At 36.4% G+C, this 21,630-nt stretch overlaps 1 protein-coding gene across 3 annotated transcripts; it reads right to left on the bottom strand.

Moving 5' to 3' along the window:
• Positions 1 to 785: 785 nt before the first annotated feature.
• LOC111365281 (probable serine/threonine protein kinase IREH1) lies at positions 786 to 21,020 on the bottom strand. Of its 3 annotated transcripts, none has more exons than XM_022985725.1 (18): positions 20,106 to 21,020; positions 18,840 to 18,910; positions 18,557 to 18,739; positions 17,098 to 18,453; positions 15,109 to 15,281; positions 14,730 to 14,976; positions 12,261 to 12,353; positions 12,050 to 12,190; positions 11,859 to 11,951; positions 10,230 to 10,434; positions 9,610 to 9,695; positions 8,580 to 8,668; positions 8,367 to 8,418; positions 8,219 to 8,275; positions 7,746 to 7,919; positions 7,570 to 7,659; positions 1,156 to 1,312; positions 786 to 1,073 (listed from the first exon to the last, which is right to left on the bottom strand). In XM_022985725.1, exons 1-17 carry the CDS (start codon positions 20,788 to 20,790, stop codon positions 1,229 to 1,231), a joined length of 3,879 nt encoding a protein of 1,292 aa, XP_022841493.1. In that variant the 5' UTR covers positions 20,791 to 21,020; the 3' UTR covers positions 786 to 1,073; positions 1,156 to 1,228. The 3 variants fall into 3 exon arrangements, with proteins under 3 accessions (XP_022841493.1, XP_022841494.1, XP_022841495.1); XM_022985726.1 differs by having other exon boundaries at positions 1,162 to 1,312; XM_022985727.1 differs by having other exon boundaries at positions 18,840 to 19,136; positions 20,106 to 20,561.
• Between the last annotated feature and the right edge of the window lie 610 nt (positions 21,021 to 21,630).

The raw sequence follows: 21,630 nt of genomic DNA, 5'->3' as shown, positions 1-21,630 counted from the left end.
AGGTCAGGGGGTTGTCAATGAAGCACCGCACATTTATTATTGGGTAGGCCGGACACAATACAAAACGTAATATTTCAATTTCTTCTTCTTTCTTAGAATCCATTTGATAAGGCTTCTATGCACATGAAATTATCTTAAGCCAATTCCCTCTTAAAAACATTTCTAATCAGATGAAACACTTTTAAAAAATTATTCGAACATGCTTTTATTAACTTCTCAAAAATCTTGCAAAATGGGCCCTTCGTATTATTGAGTATTATTCAATCATTTTTACCAACAATGCTATTGGAAGTCAAGTGTGTTGAATTGCACGAACGGATTGAGTTTTAGTCAGGGTTTGTGAGTCCTATTGTTTTTGGAAGAATGAATTTTGTAATAATAATTTTTTGAAAAATGTAAAATTAAAAAGTAAGAAAAAGTTTAAAAATTTACGTGTAAAATTATTTAATTTGAAAAAGTATGTCATTCAAAATGAATTTTTAAAAAATGAAGTTCAAACAAGAAATTAATACTGTCTATTCAAAAATTGTATTAATAAGTTAATCGTCATATTATTGCCTCGCGTGATGCTACTTGAATCGAGTAGAATTTCAAATCAGGTGCGACTCAAATTAATACTTCTCTTATCTTCATATTAAACTTCTTGGTAGTCCATCGAAACTTCAATATTGAACGGCATATACAAATTCAACCTCATTACCCGTTGTGAATATTCATCTGACAGCAACCTGTATTTCTCCCGGAGAAATTAAAAGTTCTGTTTAGGGGTTGAAAAAACTATAACATAACGTGAAGAACACAAATCTGATTTCAGCTTCTTTTTTCCTTGCCACGAATTTTACAGAGTAGTTGAAACACAGCAAGGAAATCAAACATAATCGAAATATAGATCAAAAAGGGGGATGCGTTCTCATTACAGTTCGGGATAAACACAAGTACGACATCATGGCCGAAGACCATCAACTCAAGGTTCGCGTACAAAAGAATCCAGACATCGTCAGACCAAATGACAAGACTCAAGCCATACGGTAGAAGCCTTTACAGCAAAAACACATCCCCGCTAGCTTCTATATCTGCAACAGAACCATACAAATATTTTCAGTCATGGAATGTACAACATTTCAGCACATAAATTCGATGAGCGATGGACAATACATTTACAGGGTGGTATACAAACAGGATGACATCTGGCTCCTCATTGTGTTCACATTTGCCAGAAGTACCGTAATTATGCATTTGAATTTGTTGGTGAATCGTCTTTCCAACCCTTTGTAAGCAAATCGTAATTGATTGATGCAAGCTGGGAGAGATTCTGTCGAATAAAAAGAGGCAAAATCAGAGACAGTACAGCTGATGAGAATTTAGCACGACAACATGCAAAGTAAACAAGCTCCCTTGGAGAGTCAGGTTGACCTACAGTCAAAACTATCTCATCCATTTGGAAACCCCAAGGTGGGACGAGGTATACAATTATTGATCATAGTTATTACCATCGGAAAATTACTTGCATGGAAGGAGAAAATATCCCAAAACACTTAGCCACATTTGGTAGGGTACAATGTTAAAGAAGAACAAAAAAATTATAACCCCCGTTTGATTCTCATTTTTTTGCTACAAAAATGAAAAATATGATCGTTATCCATCACATCAAACCACCATATTTGACTTTCTATCTCGTGTGGATCCCGTAACGACTATATTTTTCATTCTCATTACTTGGTTGCCCACTTGCATCTAGAGTTTTCTTGTTCTTGTTTGGATTTTGCTTACATATTAGAGACATTCAAACTTCAGTTTTAGTTCTCTTGGTGGTGTTCAAAGTTAAATTAGATTTTGTTGATGTTCGAACTGTGTTTTCAGTTCTAGTGTTCCACCATTCAGGTTCAAGGCAGGCTTGTACAAATTCAAAGTTGTTCCTGGTGTGTTCGGCAAGTCAAGGCAGTTGGTTCGGTTGTCTTGCTGTTCGTCCAGATTCAAAGCAGTGTTGGGTGTGTCCGGCTAGTTCATCCTGGTTTCAGCCATTGATTCATCCTCATTGTGCTCACAGAATTTGTATGTATCTGTATGTATGCATGGTAAAGTGGTTTCTAAATCGGGTATTAAATTCAAATCTGGATGTTTGAATTTTGAATTATAGCACTAGTTTGGATACTGCAGTTTGTCCCAGGTTTTCAGACATTTGACTACTTCCATTCTGGGAAAAAGTTCAGAAGTGCTTCCTCTCTCCTGTAGACATATTTTGTATCTGTACTTTGGCTTCTTTTTCCCTTTCGGGCAGTCTAACTGCTTTCTAGCTAGTCTCTTCATTCCAGCAACTATTGGTAAGAAGAAAACAAGCCAAACTAGCGTGCTAAAGTTGAAGCCTGTTGTCCCAAATATGAAAAAGGATGCAATCCAATCTACAGCATTCTGGGAAGAACTCTGTGCAGATTCACCAAGTGTTTCTCAAACACTTGGTGCCGAAGACATGGTCTCGAAAGATTCAGATGGGGAACCCCAAACACCCAAAGATAGCCAAGTAAAAGAGACAGTCCCAGTGAAAGCTCCTTGGGTAAATCTCTTTAAAGATAATAGGAAACTTGACGAAGGCACGAAACTCCAAACTATCAATGATCTCCCCGAAATTGTGGCTTTGGAGGAGGATGATGTGCATGAAGTCGAAGATGCCTGGGGGTTTAGTTTGGTTGGCTATGTTGCTGGTCATTTTCCAGGCAAAACAGCACTTTTGCAGCCATGCAATTCATGGAGGGTAAATTACAAGTACTCTATCCATACAAGTGGCAGGTTAATTTTTAAGTTCAAGAATGCGGAAGATAGACTTAATGTGCTCGAGGGGGGGGGCCATACTTAGTCTTTGGCAGGCCGCTTATGTTGAAGATTATGCCCCAATTTTTTGAGTTTGATGACAAAGAAATCAACACCGTAACAATTTGGATTAATCTACCTGGGTTACCACTTGAATGTTGGACTTGAATGTTGGAAGTTGAAGGCGATAAGCAAGATTGTATCAAAGGTGGGAATGCCGATCTCAACTGACAAAGGGGGGGGGGCCATACTTAGTCTTTGGCAGGCCGCTTATGTTGAAGATTATGCCCCAATTTTTTGAGTTTGATGACAAAGAAATCAACACCGTAACAATTTGGATTAATCTACCTGGGTTACCACTTGAATGTTGGACTTGAATGTTGGAAGTTGAAGGCGATAAGCAAGATTGTATCAAAGGTGGGAATGCCGATCTCAACTGACAAACTCACATCAACTATGGACAGAATTTCATACGCGAGGGTTTTAGTCAAAGTTGATGTATCCAAGGAGCCAGTAAGAACAGTTCATATGATGTTACCAAATGGAAAACTGAGGGAACAAGGAGTTTACTTTGAGCACATTCCAAAGTATTGCAATACATGTAAAATGTTTGGACATCCAACTTCGGGATGCAATGTTAATAGACAGCATGCAGGCGGCAAAGGGGTAGAACCAGGAAGCAAACAGGTTGGTACAAAAATAGGTCAGGTTTCAGGTAACACTAAGGAACCAATAGCACAATCAAATCCAGCTGATCAGAATGGTTCAGACATTGGTGCTAATAAAACTGAAATGAGGAAGTCTGGGGAAAACAGTGAAACACAGCAACAGGAACAAGATGATGAGGTGCAAAACCCATTTAGAGGGTGTTTGGTAGGAATTTTTATGTGAAAATGTATTTTTGAATAGTAAATTAATGGGAAATGTGTGGTTGAAAAATAAGAAAAAGTTTTTGATTTACGTGTAATATTATTTTAATAAAGAATGTGTGGTTGAAAAGAAGAGAGAGAAAAATGCATTTTGATAAAAATGGATGCCAAACAGGGCCTTAATGTAGTGGACAGGAATAAGAACCGAAATAACCAAAAAAGGCAGAAAAATGCAAGGCAGAAAACTGGGCCACTGAATGGGTAACGAGAAACTCAAAGGGAAATTAGATGAATCACATCTTGCAGAAGCTAAAAAGGATAAAACGAAGGGTGTCACATATCATCATGAAGGCAGCATTTTGGAATATCAGGGGCTTCAATATGCCCCTGAAACAAAATGGGGTTCAACACCTTATAAAGAAACACAACATTAATGTTTTTGGAGTGCTGGAGACAAAACTCAATCAAGCAAAGTTAACACGGATCATGACAAAAAAATTTGGCGGATGGAGAGAAGTGGACAATTTTCTCCTACATCCGACCGGAAGAATCTTGGTTTTATGGAACCCGGTGAAGGTTGAGTTACAAGTTTGGATGCAACACCACAAGTGATACATTGCAATGTGACTTGCAAGGTAACATCCATCTCTACTTGCATTAGTTTCATTTATGCATTTCATTCTATTGTCACTTGAAGGCCTCTTTGGAACAATTTAATGGATTTTGGAGCAGATTGCTCAAGTCCTTGGTTGATCATGGGAGATTTTAATAATGTCCTACAATATGATGAAAAATGCAATGGAGCGGATGCCACTCCATATGAAATTAAAGACTTTGCGGATTGCTGCTTGAATGCGGGTCTTTCGGATTTGAGGTCCATGGGTTGCTTTTATACATGGTCTAAGAATTCACAGGGGAGCATACTCTCGGTGTGGAGCAAGATTGATAGAGCAATGGTAAATGAGTTGGGGTTGCAAGCGGGTTTTCACGCCTTAGCGGATTTTCAGCCGTCGGGGTGTTTGTCGGATCATTCTCCTTGTATTGTGACACTCTTCCAGCTAGATGAGATTAAAAGGAAACACTTCAAATTCTTCAACATGTGGGCAGAACACTCAGATTTTCAAAATCAGGTTATAGCTAGTTGGAATAAGTACATTCATGGTACTAAACAATTTATTTTGTGCAAAAAAGTTACATAGGTTGAAGGAAGTCTTAAAGCAGCTCAACCAAAGAGCATTCGCACACATTGCCAACAAGGTTGAAAGGGCTAAGAATGAATTGCAGGCTGCCCAAATGGAGCTTCATGATCAACCAGTAATATAGATTTGCAGAGTAAAGTCACACAGTTACGGAAAAAAGCGATGGATATTTGTGAAGCGGAAAGAAATTTTTTCTACCAACAAGCAAAATGTGCCTACATGAAAAAGAGGGATAAATGTACGAAATTCTTCCACTCCATGGTAAAGAGGAATGCAAAAAGAATTTTCATTGCGACAGTTATTAAAGATGATGGGCACCCCACGACCTCGCAAGAACATGTGGCTGATGAATTTGTCGGATTCTATCAAAATTTGTTGGGAATGAGTAATGCTTGTGAATCCATTGATCCTAAAGTTTTCGGCGAGGGCCCACTACTCTCATTGGAGCATGCAAATGCTCTTGGCATGGATATCACCGCACAAGAAATAAAGGCAGCCTTGCTTGGTATTGGAAAGGATAGATCACCGAGTCCGGACGGCTACACATCATGTTTCTTCAAGAAAGCATGGAGTACAGTTGGGGGTGATTTTGTGGAGGCTATAACTGAATTTTTTGAGTCTAGCTCACTGCATAAAGAAATTAATCACAACATCATTGCCTTAATTCCCAAAGGTAGTCATGCATCCACTGTTGGTGATTATAGACATATCTCATGTTGCAATGTCACTTATAAGGTCATTACTAAGGTCCTTTCTAATAGATTGGCACCAGTATTGAGGACTATTATCGATCAATCACAGGCTGCATTTGTGAAAGGTAGGAGTTTGATAAAAAATGTCCACCTTGCTCAAGAATTATTGAGACTATATTGTAGGAAGAGAGTTTCACCGAGATGCATACTTAAAATAGATCTTCGAAAGGCGTATGACTCTATTGAATGGAGCTTCTTGAAATCGATTTTGGAGGGAATGGAATTTCCAGCGAGATTCACTAGGTGGGTGATGGTATGTATCTCTTCCCCTTCATATTCCATTGCACTTAATGGTTGCTTGCATGGTTTCATTAAGGGCAAAAGAGGATTAAGGCAAGGAGACTCTCTATCGCCATTTCTATTTGTGATTTGTCTTGAATATCTATCAAGAACATTGAAAGCGGTTACTACCTATAGTGATTTTAATTACCATCCAAAATGTGGGTTTTTGAAAATCACACACTTGGCATTTGCGGATGATTTGATGTTGTTTGCTAGAGGTGATGCTATATCAGTGCGCATATTGATGCAATGCCTGTCCAAGTTCAGTGATTCCTCCAGACTGAGAGTAAACTTGAACAAATCAAATCTCTACACGACTGGTATTCAAGGGGTAGATTTGGATGAAATCCAAGAGGTTGTGGGCATGCCCAAGGATACAATGCCGTTTCGATATTTGGGGATTCCACTCCCAGCACAAAAGTTGAGAGTTAATCACTATGCGCCGTTCTTGGACAAGATTGCGGCATACATTAATACATGGACATGTGCATCATTGTCTTATGCTGGGAGGGCCGAATTGGTTAGGGCAGTTTCACAAGGAGTTGAATGCTTTTGGTTATCTATCTTTCCGATTCCGGCAACAGTAACGTCAAGAATTATTTGGCTTTGCAGGAACTTTCTTTGGAACTCCAAAAAATCGCTAGTTTCTTAGGCGGATGTTTATCTCCCTAAAAGTGAGGGAGGATTTCGAGACATAAAGTGCTGGAATAATGCTTTGCTAACCAAGGTACTTTGGAATATTCAAGACAAGAAAGACACTCTTTGGGTACGTTGGGTCAATCATGTATACTTGAGAGGCGGTACCATTTGGGAGTGGATGCCTAAAAATGATGACTCTCCATTGATGAAGAAGTTGTCGACAATTCGGGGATTGTTTATCCAAAAAGAGGGTAGTGTGCAGGCTACCATCCAGCGATTGGCGGAGTGGAGTACCGAGGGCAAGTTGATTATGTCCAAGTCGTATGAGTATTTCCGGTTGAAGGGAATTAACAAAACCTAGGCAGTAGATGTTTGGAAGCCATGTATCACACCGAAACATTCATTTATTCTTTGGCTAAGTGCCCAATCTAGGCTACTTACCAAAGATAAATTACAACATTTGGAAATAGATCGAAGCTGTGTTTTCTATAGATTTAAGGAAGAATCTGGTAAGCACCTATTTTTTGAATGCCCGTTCAGCAACGAAACATGGGGACAGATTCGAAAGTGGCTGGGAATGAGACGATTCATATCTACACTAGCTAGTGCTTTGAAGTGGATTAAAAAGGAAACTCGAGGGACATCCTAGCAAAGCAAAGCTAAGAGAATTGCACTTGCTTGCACCGTTTACTCCATCTGGATGGCGAGAAATAGGAAGATTTTTGACGATCTTAGACCACACATTGATAGCATAGTGAGACGGATCAAAACACATGTATACAAAGTCATGTTCTTATTGTATCCTCATGTTCTGATTCATTTTGAGTCTCTAGCATTAGATCTTTAGATCTTATTGTTAATACATTTTTTGTTATTGTTTAGCCCGGGTATGCCCGGAGTACCTGTATATGAGTTTTGATCTATAGAAATTTATATTTACAGATAAAAAAAAAAGAAAAAAAAAGAACTATCTAAATCCAGTCCATTAGGACTATTACTGTGGCATACCATGCAAAAGATTACCTTAAACGAAAAATTGCTAAAGGAATAATTGATGGCAGAGCTTGAGTCAAATTCCGAAAAACCGCCATATTCATCTCCGTGTATGTCATCCTATCCAAAATAATCCGAATTAAAGTTATAAACCAGTAGGGTAAGATAAATAGCGTTCAATTTCAATTAGTAGAAAAGCATAGAACCAGTTCATCATGTCGATTGCTTAGGCAACTGCTGCTACCACTTATGCTACCATTGTCACTAGAATCTTCAAATTCACTAACTGCATACACTTGTTCTTCCGCAGTATTCCAAGAGAAACGGCATGTGAAGTAACTTGTATCTAGTGGACTCTCCGAGGCAGGGATGAATGCAGCCTGGGAGATGGGGAAGAATTACAAAGCATCAATAATCCGGTATACTCGTAACCTTTTGTTTTCAAACATGCTTGAATATGATATTTTCTCAAATCCGCCTAGTTTGAAAGTAACTCTTACTCTCAAAATAACTAGTTTGCTTATTGCTAATTTTGAATTTTGACCGAGTAAGAAATTATTATAAAATTTACTTATTATACTAATAGTCTAATAGCGAGATAAATCAAGCTTAGCCAAACATGCTAAATACAAAAACTTCTGCACATAAAAGCACACTGAATTGTGGGAGACAGTCGAACCTTTTGTCTAGCAAGCGTATCCCAGTTAATATCTCTGAAAAACGGATGCTGCTTCACCTGTACAGTTGATTTTATACTTTAATCAATTATCACCCGAACATTTAATTAAAAAGGGGCCATCAGAAATAATATGAGGAACTAAAATGACCTCTGAGGCTCCTCTAGCTCCAAGTCTCTGGTTAGGATCTTCAGTCAGTAATCTGAAAATCGATACGAAATCAAGAAGACGACAGAGAATTCAGTATTTCCAGATTCATATACAAAAATTTGCAGAACGCTTTAAATAAGAGATGCTTACGGAAAAAACAACCAGGATATTGAGACAACTAATCATCATAAATAGAAACAAGTTTTTTCTTACTGATCAATCAGGTCGTGTGCTTCATGGCTCATTTCTTCAGAGACCCGAGGCCAAGGAACATTGCGGTTGAGAATATTATCAAAAATTTTCTGAGAGAAATCCAAAAATGATAAGGAATAGACAATGGAAGGTACATTTTTCTGATAAATTATATGAAAACAACCAAAGAAGGTACTTGATGATAATTTTACTAAACAGTATGGATGATAGATAACATAAATCCATAAGATTTTCACCATTGCCCCGGACAGCATGAGAATTCAAGAATTCTATACATGGGATTATTAGTGGCAAGTATCCATAAAATTATACACGCAATATGGCATGTCACATGCAACTTACAACTGTAAAATATTTAAAGTGGTGAAAATTTAAATTTTTTAAGCCGCATGCTTCAGAGTTCAGGAATTTCTTGTGCAATCATTTGTGCCAACAAATAGAATATCTAAGAGTGTGGGCCTGAAAAAGCAAAAGAGAGAACTGGCCAATGAACTAAACTTTTAAATTAGGTAACTTCCTTTTTTTACTAAGGATGTTAACTATATATAATAGTAGTTTTTCAAGTACACAAACTATTCACAGTTGATGTAGGATATATATAAATTTCTTCCTCACAAATTTCTCGTCTCCGTTTCTTTTAGTTATTCATCCTCTCTCCCATTCTGAACCATCATCTCTTGCTTCACTTTCCAGTAATTGTAATTAAGTATTTAGCTCTGGGAAGTATTAATGCAATACTTACTAACTATTTTTAATATTTTCTATAGTAACGCTTCACGAGTTCACAATTCAAAAAGGATCTGACAGACAATTCTTTGCAGGAATCTATACGTCTTTATAGAATTCACAAACAATCAGAGAACTGCATTCTTCTAATTTATCTTGTTATCATTTCCCTGGAAAAAATTCATTAAATCAAGGTGAAATACTATGTTAGCCAAAGATAAGGTCCCAAAAACATGTCACACGTCAAGGACCTTTAACCATTCAGCAAGCACCAAGGATATAAAATTATAAAACAATATTTAACCTGAGGATGCTCTGCATTGAACGGCGGAATGCCAACAATCAGCTCAAATAGAATAATACCCACAGACCACCAATCAGCAGTAAAGCCTGAAAATGCAGAGAATACTCAAATCAAATGCGCACAACCAGGTCCAATAGAACCATAGAACAATTTTGACGGCAATACGTTTTCAAGTCATATCATAATTTTTTTACCTAACCAACACGACCAAAATGATTATCAAGTCATAAGTAAAGATATCATACAACTATAGGCAGCCAAGAATTGAACCAGTCTTTTTTCTCAGGGACAGATTCTTATCAGCCATTCAAGGTTTATATCCTGAAACTTGTTATAAGATTGATTTGAATATCGCATAAATGCTAGGCTAGTAGGGGGAATAGAGACGATTTATGAAAAATAGGAGGAAATTTCTGTACCGGTGGGTCCTTGTACTTAGATTGTCTATATTAGTCGTGATTCAACTGTTTGAGTGAGGAGCCCGTTATGATTTTGCTTAAGATTCTTCATGGTGACATCGTTTGAGTATGTGGAACGGATTATTATTTTCCTTTAACATTTACATAGTGAATTTCTCTAATTTATTTAAAACTATAATATAAAAAGGAATAATTACAAACCATGCCCAGTTCCTAGAAGAATCTCGGGTGCCAAATAGTCTGGTGTACCAACAGCAGAGCGTTTCTTACGCCTTTCCCGTTGATGCTCAGATGCAGACAATTGTTGCTCATCATCTTCCATTAGGGATGTTTCATTGACAGCTGGAGCCGATAAATCATCAGTGCTGTTGATTAAACCAACTTTAGATAGCCCAAAATCTGTCAACTGGTTAATTCAACAATAAATCAGCATCGATAGATTGGATGGCATACATTAAGTTAGGCCCATTAGATTCGCAAGCATTTCTAAGTTTTTATGGCATCAGTATATTCAGAGGGCAAAAAGTAAAGAGAAATATAAAAAGTATTAAGCTCGATGAGCTTTACCTATTTCTAAAGATAAACAATCTTAGAAAATACTCGAACTGTATTTTCTTTTTCATAAAATATGTTCATTATATTAAAATACTATGAAGTAGACAGAGAAAATTTACTTTTGAAAGTAAAATCATACTATAGCATAGGACAAGCAATTAATGGAGTCTAATGTAATGCTTGACCATACAAGAGAAAAAAATCTAGAAATAAATACAAGATTGGAAAACTTAATAACACAGTTCCACAAAGAAAAAGAAACATGAAAAAGAATAAAACAGTTAAGAGTCCATGGCCAAATAAATATTCTGTTTAATGTTACCCAGCCAAATATACAGTGATAATTCACTAGTACTGTGGTACATGACTTGGCATCATTAGCAAAACAAAACAAGAGAAAAGAAAAGGAGATATAGCAAGATAGACCAGTCAAATACTTTGAGTTGGTGCACCCGAGGCTGGAATGGCTATATGCCAAATTGGATTATGATTGAAAAAATAGTCAACTTTACCACTAAAGTAAACCTTTAGTGATAAAAGAGCATTTTTGTCATAAAAAGGCTCTCAAAGCTCACGACTTCGTGATTAGTGATAGAAGGATGCTCCCACTTGATTCTGTCAAATTTGAATTGTCTCATGGATCTGCTAAAGGATTGCCATAAGAATCAATCGACAGAAATCATTCTAAATTTGAAGTTTCAAATCAGCAACACTCGTACTGATGGCCCCTACCTCTTTTTTTCTTTTTTATTTTATTTATTTATTTATTTTTTATGATCGTGGATATAGACTAGCTTACGCGTACCTCGACCAATCCAGAGCCTTGAAATTTACAGTTCGATACTCACTTCAATGGCTCTAAAGAGATTCGAACTGGTGACCATTGAAGAGCAAATCCAAGACCTGACCACTGAGCTACCCCTCATGATTGGCCCCTACCTCTTATTTTCACTTACATTTTTCTATTTCTAGTGGTTTCTCCTTGACTACATTTTTTAATAAAGAATCCCACATACAAAATTGAAAACCACGTGTCTAAAAAATAAAAGCCAAACCCTCAACAAATACAAAATCGATAAAACATGTGTATTAAAATAGGGATGCAAAAAATTTAAAAAAAATAAAAAATATATATACATACATACACACACATATATATATATATATATATATACACACATATACATATATATATATATATATATACACACACATATACATATATATATGTTCTATATATATATACATATGTAACACTGGAAAGAAATAAGTTACCTTGATATGACCATCGTGTGCAATCAACAAATTATCAGGCTTCAGATCACGATGAACCACGCGCAGAGAATGCAAATATTCCAGAGCAAGCACCTGTCCACATCAGAGTCTCATATATATATTGCATTCACTTAAAACAAAGCAATAGGAGAAAATAAAGCGAAATAAGAGACGTCAACAAGAAAACTTACAACTTCAGCTATATAGACACGAGCAATATCTTCATCTAAACAACCTAGATTTCTCAACAATGAATAAAGATCTCCACCATTCAAGTACTCCATCACAAGATACAAGTTTTCACGACAAGTGAATGAATAGAAGAAGCGAACCTAAGACATGAAGCATACAAGTTAAAATGAGAAGTTATTTTAACAGGATAGGGTAAAAACACCTTCTCACCACAAAAGGATTGCGAACTGAGATCAATATATCCCTTTCGGCCAAAATACTTTCAACTGCATTCTTACGGATCATATCTGCCTTTTTGAGCACCTGCAGAATACACAGTAAGTTGGTGCCCTTTGAAAATACATCAAGTAATGCTATAATAATAATAATTTCGTTTGGCTATGGCAGTGCAGATGGAAGCAGGCTAAGGGATATACCCACAAATATTGCAAGTTCCCCAAGATCTAGTTTGGCCATTTTACTTGTAAAAATTAAGCATGCGGTTGAAATTGGGCTCCCAATCACTTTACAAAGAAAACCATAAGATAGATTGGGTTTATGCGATGGTGTAATTGCATCCTATTTTATGCTTTATAGAGCCATGAAAAACAATGCTTCAATTTTGTTGATCTAGAAACATCATAAAGATGAAGTCTCAGCTGCAGGAAGTTTGACTAAAAGCCAAGCAAGCAGGAAAGACCCGGTGATGGAGATCAACAAAGACATTTTATTTAATAGTTGCCAAGTTTGGATACTAATATTAAGAATAGCATTGAGGGTTTATTTTTAAAGATCTTCTAGTATTTTATTTTATTTTCTTATTTACTAGCAGTTTCAACTCTAGTAACAATAGGTTTTTCAGTGTAAGACCCACTTTGACATTGAACAGAAATATAATTTTTAACCTTCTCTCTCTCTCTCAGCTATCTCTCTCTTTGTTTGCTTCCGTCATGTCAAAACCTACCAAAATTTTTCCTTGTCCTGCTAAACTCAATCAACTTTGAAGACAAGATTGATGACTTAGAGCATATTTGAGCCCCATTTTTAGCAAATAATATATTTTGCAATAGTAGATTGATGAAAATGTGTAGTTAAAAAATAAGGAAAAATTTTGGATTTGCGTGTAATAATATTTTATTGAAGAATGTGTGATTGACAAAAAGAGATTGATGAAACTTGGAAATAATGGGGATCAAACACGCTCTTAATAAACAAGGGTAGCCTACCATCCTAAGTTGTATCTATAACAACCGGCCAGGTATTTTTCCTATAAGCACTTTAGTTTTGTTACTAACGGTGGACGGAATAGCCCCCGAGTGAAAGGGCTTGTAGGAGAAAGTCCGTGATCGTTATAGATGATAAAATTGTATTTCATTACAATCGATACCTCAATCAAGGTTATTCCTTCAAATAATACAATTTATAGCCCCTAAATATGGTAATATATAATTAAATCAACTATATTAGGAATAGCCTAATTATATACAATCAAATATTCCATTGTGGGAAGTTCAATCAACTCGTATAATCGGACAACTCATTGAAATCCCCCTCAAATTGATGTTGAGCGATCAAGAAGCATTAATTTGTCAACCATAAACTAATGGTGATGGCAAGATATAGCTTTGGTAAAGACATCAGCTATTTGGTCTTCAATAGAAATGTAAGGAACAAAAATCTCATGACAACGAAGCGTTTCATGAATAGAATGACACTCCACTTGTATATGTTTGGTATGTTTATAAAACACCGAATTATTAGCTATTTGAATAACACTCATACTATCAGCATAAAGAGGAATAGGAGAAAGTTGCGGAACACCAATTTCTTCCAACAAATCTTGAAGCAAAATGATTTCAGAATAAGCACATGACATGGCTCAGATATTCAGACTCGGTGGAAGTCGTCGAAACACAAGCTTTTTTCTTACCTTTTCAAGAGATAAGTACACCACCAAGAAACATACACCATTCAGTAATAGAAGGGTGAATATCAACACAACCAACCCAATTCAAATTATTAAAACCTACCAATCATACAGATAATAGATTCCTCAAGGACATTGATACATCTCCGCAAAACTTTCTCATTAGTTTTGACCTCTAGAAATTAACCTAATATATCATAAAAGATACACGTAGAAAATATAATTAGATGAGATTCAGTCCTGTTTGATATTTAAAACATTGACATCTTCATTAGAAAACTTCTCCAATGCTTATTATGATTCTCTCCCTTTCTTTTACAATGCTGCTATAATTGTAAAATTAATTAATTATCATAGTGCCTTAGAAGCTTTCTATCAGAAATTATCTGCTTCAAGTTTTTTCAAATGTTTGACTGCACAGGTATGAGACAAGTGGACCAAAATAAGACACATAATCTAGTAATTCTTTTGCAACTTCCTAAACTATGTCTGATAAATTTTCAGAATGTAAAACTTCAAGAACTTGGAATAGAAATGTTGCAACAAACTAGTCACCAAATAACCAAAATTAAAATTACAAGGTATCCAAAGTAGATTTTGCTTTAGAGCGAGCTAACTCCAAAAGCCTAGAAACATTTTGTTGAAGCAATATCATATGATGTCCATGTGGTCCTATCTAACATCTTTAACTTTTAGATCAAGTGGTATAAGAAATATCTTCTCAAGAAAAAGAAGGAACAATTAGCATCAAAGGAGACAAATTGTATATGCACCTTGATTGCAAACAGATCCCCTGTAGTTCTCTTCTTTGCCAGGAAAACCCGGCCAAATGCCCCACGACTAATTGGCTTTATAATCTCAAAGTCATCTATCGAGGTCCGGTCTTTGGTGGGATGTACCGGGCTAGTTCGCAAGCTGCGTACAACATCATCTTCTAAAGGAGCATCTTCATCAATTACAGTGCTTGTGATGTCAACCTTGTCGTCGACTACTAATTCACATAGTTGTAAATATTTTTCTCTAGAATTAAATTCATTAAACAAGAGTCAAATTTCTGCAAACATGAATGTCTCAAAATTACTAGAAATGTCAAGGAAAATCATCAAGACATGTTTATACTGTAATGAAGAGGTCAATTAGACAGATATTCACCTGATCAATTTTTCTATTCGTGCTCCAAAAGTTTCCACTGTGAGAGCATCAAATTTTCTGCGGTCTGTAACAACTTTCAAGTCTTCAAGGCAAGAAAGCAGATACGACACAGAGTTATCATGATCCAGGAGGGTACTAGCTACACATCGAGCAATATCAGCAAGTTCATTCATCTGCACGTCAAAATGGAGAATTAACTTTTACAAAGAGCTGAAGAAATCCAAAATTAATCTCACGATTTCAACAATACATTGATTCTATACAATTGGCTACCACTTAGTTCCACTACACAGCTTAGCATTTTCTCTCTCAAGACTCTTTAGAAGTCATATTTGTTTAGGCACGAAACATCTAATTTGTCCTCCATGAAAGCTTCAAATATTGAGTTCTGGCTCTAGTTAAATTAGAGGTTTGTTTCATAGGATCACATTGTTTCCCAAGGTTTGTGCGAAGAAGAAAAGAAATACAATGAGTTGCTAATACTCAGAAACTTTGCAATATGAAAAACAGATGCATATCAAAAAGAGGACATCAAAAGCTGGAAACTTCTATGAGGCGTTGTAGCCATCAAATTAAAAAATGCAGTACCTCAATAAGTTCTGGGTACCTCAAAATTTCTGGGGCAAAATAATATTCGCCACCTTACCTCTTTGTAAATGTGTGATGTACTCACTTTTCATATATTCATATTTAAGTAGAGCTCACAAAATCTGAGCAAATCTAGAACCACACCACCATAACGAGTGAGTGATATTAGGTTCTGGCTTGTCTGATTGGACATGATAAATCCAATTCCAGCATTGTATTTCAGCTATTTAATGTGTGATGAGTGGATGGAAAGCTTAACCATTACCCAAATAAATTTGTTCAGATTAGAAATGAAAAATTTGTATCATAATTTGATGTATTTGTTGACCATTGCAGTAAGACATGGGGATCTCATCTGAATAGGAAAAGCTCCCTCAATCTGAATACATGTCCAGCCACACGCAATCACAAATCATTTCCAATTACGCCAAATGCACAAAATCATATGTAACTATGTACTTAACAATAGAAGAAATAAGGAAACAAAAAAAAAAAAGAAAGAAAGAAAGAAAGAAAGAAACCCACAAAAACTGAAAGTTAGGATACCATAAAATTGAATGATCATGTAATGGTAGAGTTTTCCTTTATAATGTATCTTCTTTAGTATGGGAATGAAAAGAATAAAGTTAAGATTTAGATAGAAGTTAAGTAGCAATTGATTTAAGTTATGTTAGTTTTAATTAGATTAATTTTAATATTTCGATGAGATTTAGGCCCTATTTGGCAGTGATTGAAATCTAGACTTTAATCTTAATCAAAGTCAACAATTAATTTTATACAAATATTTCATGAGGCCCGCAATTTTACGACCACACATTTCATCAATTTCTATCAAAATCTACTAAAAATATAATTTAATCTCCACCAAACAAGGGCTTAATTTTATTAGAAATTATTTAACTTATTTTTTCTTTTTAGTTCCCCCCAACTTCTTCTCTATTTTCGCCCATTTCTTCTCATTCTTCCCTCTATTTTTCTTATCTTCCCAATTTCTCATTCTGCACTGCATTCTACTCAGACAGTCCTTATACTTCATCATACAGAGACGTATATCTCAGCAGACTGGACGCAAAAGAAAGTAATATTAAGTGATCATTTATGAATTTTCTAGAGCATCAAACTCTTTTTACTCCAAAGTTGACTATGGTACAAATACATAAAGAAATGCTTAGATCTTCTTGAACATAAAATTTCAAAGAAAGCAGAACTGTACAGAAAATAACAAGGCCAAGAGGTTAAGTAGAAATCAATTAAGCAAACAGATGCATACCAGTTCAACACATATAACAACTGTAACAAATTTGAAAGTTGCATGTGGTGCATTAATATGGCACATGCAGTAAGTTACCAACAAGCTGGTGAAGATGAAGATGATAATGAACTCAGCAGACTATTATATACCTGAGGAAGATCGCCATGTTCAGAGTAAGCACCTTTCGCTGACAAAAGCAAGTCTATCTGGCTCATCTGCGGCGTCATCAAAGGTGACCTAGGAGTCATGCTGCCAGCTGATGATGTCGTCATTCCTTGATCAGACTTTGGACCAAAGCGAGTTTTACACGACATGGAAGGTAAACCCTTCATATCTTCCATGAAGACAGAATTATCTGCTTCCGGAAAACAATCTAGCATGTCTTCTGAGCCTCTGTGAGACCAGTCACTGAGTTTTGGAGAAGGAAGATCAGATTCTTCGATCATACTCGAATTTGATACTTTGGCACCACCTGGACTCCCAATATGTTGGAAGTCCTTCGAATGCGACTCCATCAGCTTCTCAAGAGTTTCAGCTATTCTTACTAGGCGCTCATTGACACTCAGACCCTTCTTATCACATCGATCGGCGATTGCACAAATTCTAGAGTGGTCTTCCACGTGTAAAGTGGGAACCTCCTCCTCGCAAATGCGACAGATCATTGAACTTTCATCAAAAACACTTGGTTGATCACCCCAGTTTCCTCTTGAGACTTTACGTTGGTGCTTGGAGGGCATTGAATGCTGTATATGAGAATCTTTTGCAGGAGATTCAAAAGCTTTAGAAGTAGCGAGATCAACATCATGCAATACTCTTGTGTTGCTTAATATTTTTGAAGCTTCCACGATATGATCATTCTGTTCCTCCTTAACTGAAGCCACAATATTATCATTCCGTTCCTCCTTAACTGAAGCAACGATATCATCTTTGGGTACCTTTCCAGTAGGAGATGGAAATTTCTTCCACGAAGCCATCCGATTCCTACTGATAGAAGGATCCAAGTTCTTTGTGGTTTCAACATGTTGCTCTTGACTATAAGATTTCCTTGTGGGGTGAACGTGGGAGGATTTTGCATCAGTAGAAATCTTCCCATCCTTCCCTGTGCTAACACATTTTTCTGCAGGCTGAAGTGACTGCCGGAGCTGAAAAACAGGTTCATCTTCAGCCAACCCACTTTCCTTGTGGAACTGCAACAATCTTGTGCACCTAGTGAGTATAAAAAGCATTCGAGTATGAAGCTTCTTTAACATGCCCATAGGAAGTTCCTGACGCCTATCATCCAAATCTTGAACTATGCCTTCACACTGAAGCCAAAATTCTCCAGGAGACATCATGACACAGCTCCGAGCCAAAACCAGTAAGTCCTCTAAAGTTTCCTGCCATTCTGGATGGCTTTCTGCATTTTTTTCCAGAGTTCCAACCAGATCTGCAGCAAAAATATGCAGATCTGAATCCACTTCTTCCTTTGCTTTGTCAAATTTTGTCCTTATCATAGTCAAAACCTCCTGTTGTGAGTCCAAGATGATCATGAATATCCAAATTATTTAGAGTAAAATATCGCTGCTTGAGAAAGAAAAGAAAAGAAAAAATTGGAATAAACCTAAATACCTCCAAATTATTTGAACCTCGAGGCTTCCAAAATGGGTAAGGCCGTACACCTTTGGAATTCAATTCATGAGAGAAACTTTTGATATCACCAGGAAACCTCTTCCTAGGAGCACTGGTAACTCGAAGGATAGCTTGAAAGCGGGGAGATTCAGACTCCTTCGGGTTGTCACATTCATATGATGTCTGAATGATTAATTTGGTTTCAGGTTATTTAAATTCACAGTTTTCGGCAGAAAATATTTCTGAACATATATGCTTTGACAGTATCAAAGAGATACTTTACCTTCATTTCTGGAGTATGTATATTCAAACTCCTAAGTTCTCCAGAATGACGCCATGATGAATCAAAACGCCCTGTGAGAACAACATTAGCCAATTGAAAAGGATGAACACTCCATCCCATAATAGAAGGACATCAGAAGCCGGTAAACCCAGTCTTTTCTTTTTCCTCTACAAGTGACCTCGAGGGGTCCAGCTTGCACCCAACAATTTTACATTAAGTTAAAGTCTTCAATAATTCCCAGAATTCCTTTTCCTTTTCTCACATGCATAAACTGTTGTAGCAGATACTTAAAGCAAGCTTGAGTGTTAACCAGATGCCCAGCAAAGAGTGAGGAAACAGAATAATTATGAACTGAACACACAGCTTTAAATTACTGTTACTATACATAAGAAGATTTGCAGATTAAGTTTAAACAGAAACATAAGGGACTCTAATAACAGTGTCACCTAAAACACCTCTCTCCAAGTCACACTTGGATATAAGATCACAACCTCCAAGCTTTGCACGAGTTTTACAACAACAACAAATTAATTAATTAAGCCACCTAAACTCAAGTTTAATCATATGAGAATTGTAAAATTTGAATACCTCGTCCTGGAGGATTCCTTTCCAATAGGCACCTCAAAATTAAAAAAATTTCACCAAGGTAAATGTAAAAGCATCAATATTTTAGGCATTCTTTAGATTCAATGTATCGAGGAATCAAGTAATACCGTTAATTTCTTTTATTGGAGGAGCTAAGGCTTGTCCAAGGCCATGCCTAGTGGAACAAAGATTAGATACTTTGATGGGAAAAGTTCAAGCCAGTTTTAGACAGATATTCAAAACATAGTGATCTAGGTTGCTCTTGGAGAAAAACCGAAAGATGTGAAGTTTTTTATATGATATACGGTACAAAATAAGATTTCACTTATAGTGAATTAATCACCATAAAAATTCCGCTGCAAAATTCTGAGCATAAATGATGCATAGTCTAACTATAACCAACCATATTGCAATACAATACATCTGTTAAGTCTACGGCATTACGAATTATTCACCCGTACTCACGTGATAATTTCATTACCTAATATATAACTAAGTTAATAGATGTCCCGTTGTTACTGTTAAGGATCTCTTTATAAGTCTTGATTAAGTCGAAACATAAGGATTCGCATTTCAATCCCACAACTAAAAATGCATCCGCATATCTAGCAATAAACATTAATGCACCTATGTAGGTTGTATTTTCCTGAAAAAAATAAAAAATAACATAGAGAAACATACTAGTAGCTCCAGAAGATGATTCCCCATTTTGGAGCCGTGACCTGGCCTGAGCCTTGACTACATTTGGGCTCCGGTCCCATGGCTGCCTGTTCTCATTTGACAGAGTATCCTTGCTCCCATTATCAGCATTCTCCACCAATGATTTCTCCTTCTTCCCGCCAAAAACCCCATCACTAACACTACCGCCACCAACAACACCACCAGGGCCACATGGCTTTGACAATTTACTGGAACCTAAAGGAACCCCCTTTTCTCTACTATTAAAACTAAAGAAACTCTCCTGCGGCAATGGCCCCGATCGTGTCTTTATCTTGTTCAACCCCAGCGACGATGCAACTATCGGCGACACAGACACAGAGGTGGGCCTCGGCCCCAGAGCTTCTTCTGGTTTTTTCAACTTGGAAGGAGCAAATGAAGATGAGATTCCAGAACTGTGATTACTCAAATTCTGTGCATCTTTCACTTTAAAGTCCTTTTTTTTAATTTGATTTTTGCTGAAGCTGGTGGTTGGGGTGCTTGGGGATTTGTCTTTGGAAATGGATGGCGAAGATGACTTAGGCTTCTTCTTATCGGATCGGATCGGGGAATTGGAGTTAGACCCAAAAGATCGAGGACTGTTGGAGGATCCATCTGGGCTAGAAGCATCTGACTTTTTAGAAGCAAAAAATCTCCCCTTAAACACCATTTTTATTGCTCTTTATCCTTTCCTCCTTCCCTTTTCTGAGATCCAGAGCATAGTTTTACAGACCAAACATCAAAATCAAAATTGCTGCCACTGAATTCGTACTAGTAAGAGTAGCTTGAATAGATGGATTCAGATGGAAATGAAGAGTATTTTTTATGCTATTTCGCGAGTTTTTTGCGTGTTTTTTGTGAGAAAATACAAAAGTGGAGGTGCGAGTTGAACGGTTTGGACTTCGGACCAGATTGGGTAGAAAATGAATATATGTAGCACTTGTGAGCTCCATTTTTTTGTTAAATTTATTTTTCCAAAACTCATTTTGAAGTATATATTTCTCAATAATATAATATTACATGTAAATTCAAAAAAAAATTAATTTTTAATTTTTAATCACACATTTGCCATCAATCACTATTTAAAAATATATTATTTCTCTTAAAATAAGGCTCAAACAAGGACATAGAAAGAGAGAGAGCAGGAGGATGTTTTTAAAACTAGGCGATTTGATAGAGTTATTTAAAGGAATACGTAACGCGATGTTCGTAATGGTGTTTACCCTTCCCATGGAAGAGGATCCACTTCAGATAAATTATATTTCATTCAAAATGGGTTCGCTTCACATGAGAGGGGTGAATACCATTACCCGATGTATGTGAAGCATCACATTTACTTAAATTAACATTTTAAGCCATGTTTGTTATTTTTTAAAGTTTTAAATTGTTTACTATAGGATCATTATTCATCACACATTCACACAATAAAATATTCCACACAAACTAATAAAGTTGCCTTATATTTTAACAACACATTTTCTAATAAATCATATCAAACGGGCTCTTACTT

Source organism: Olea europaea, chromosome 17 (genome assembly GCF_002742605.1).
Source record: "Olea europaea var. sylvestris chromosome 17, O_europaea_v1, whole genome shotgun sequence".
NCBI classification, from domain to species: Eukaryota; Viridiplantae; Streptophyta; class Magnoliopsida; order Lamiales; family Oleaceae; genus Olea; species Olea europaea.
Note: the sequence above shows the minus strand (reverse complement) of the source record. Positions and strands in the feature narration are given on the sequence as shown.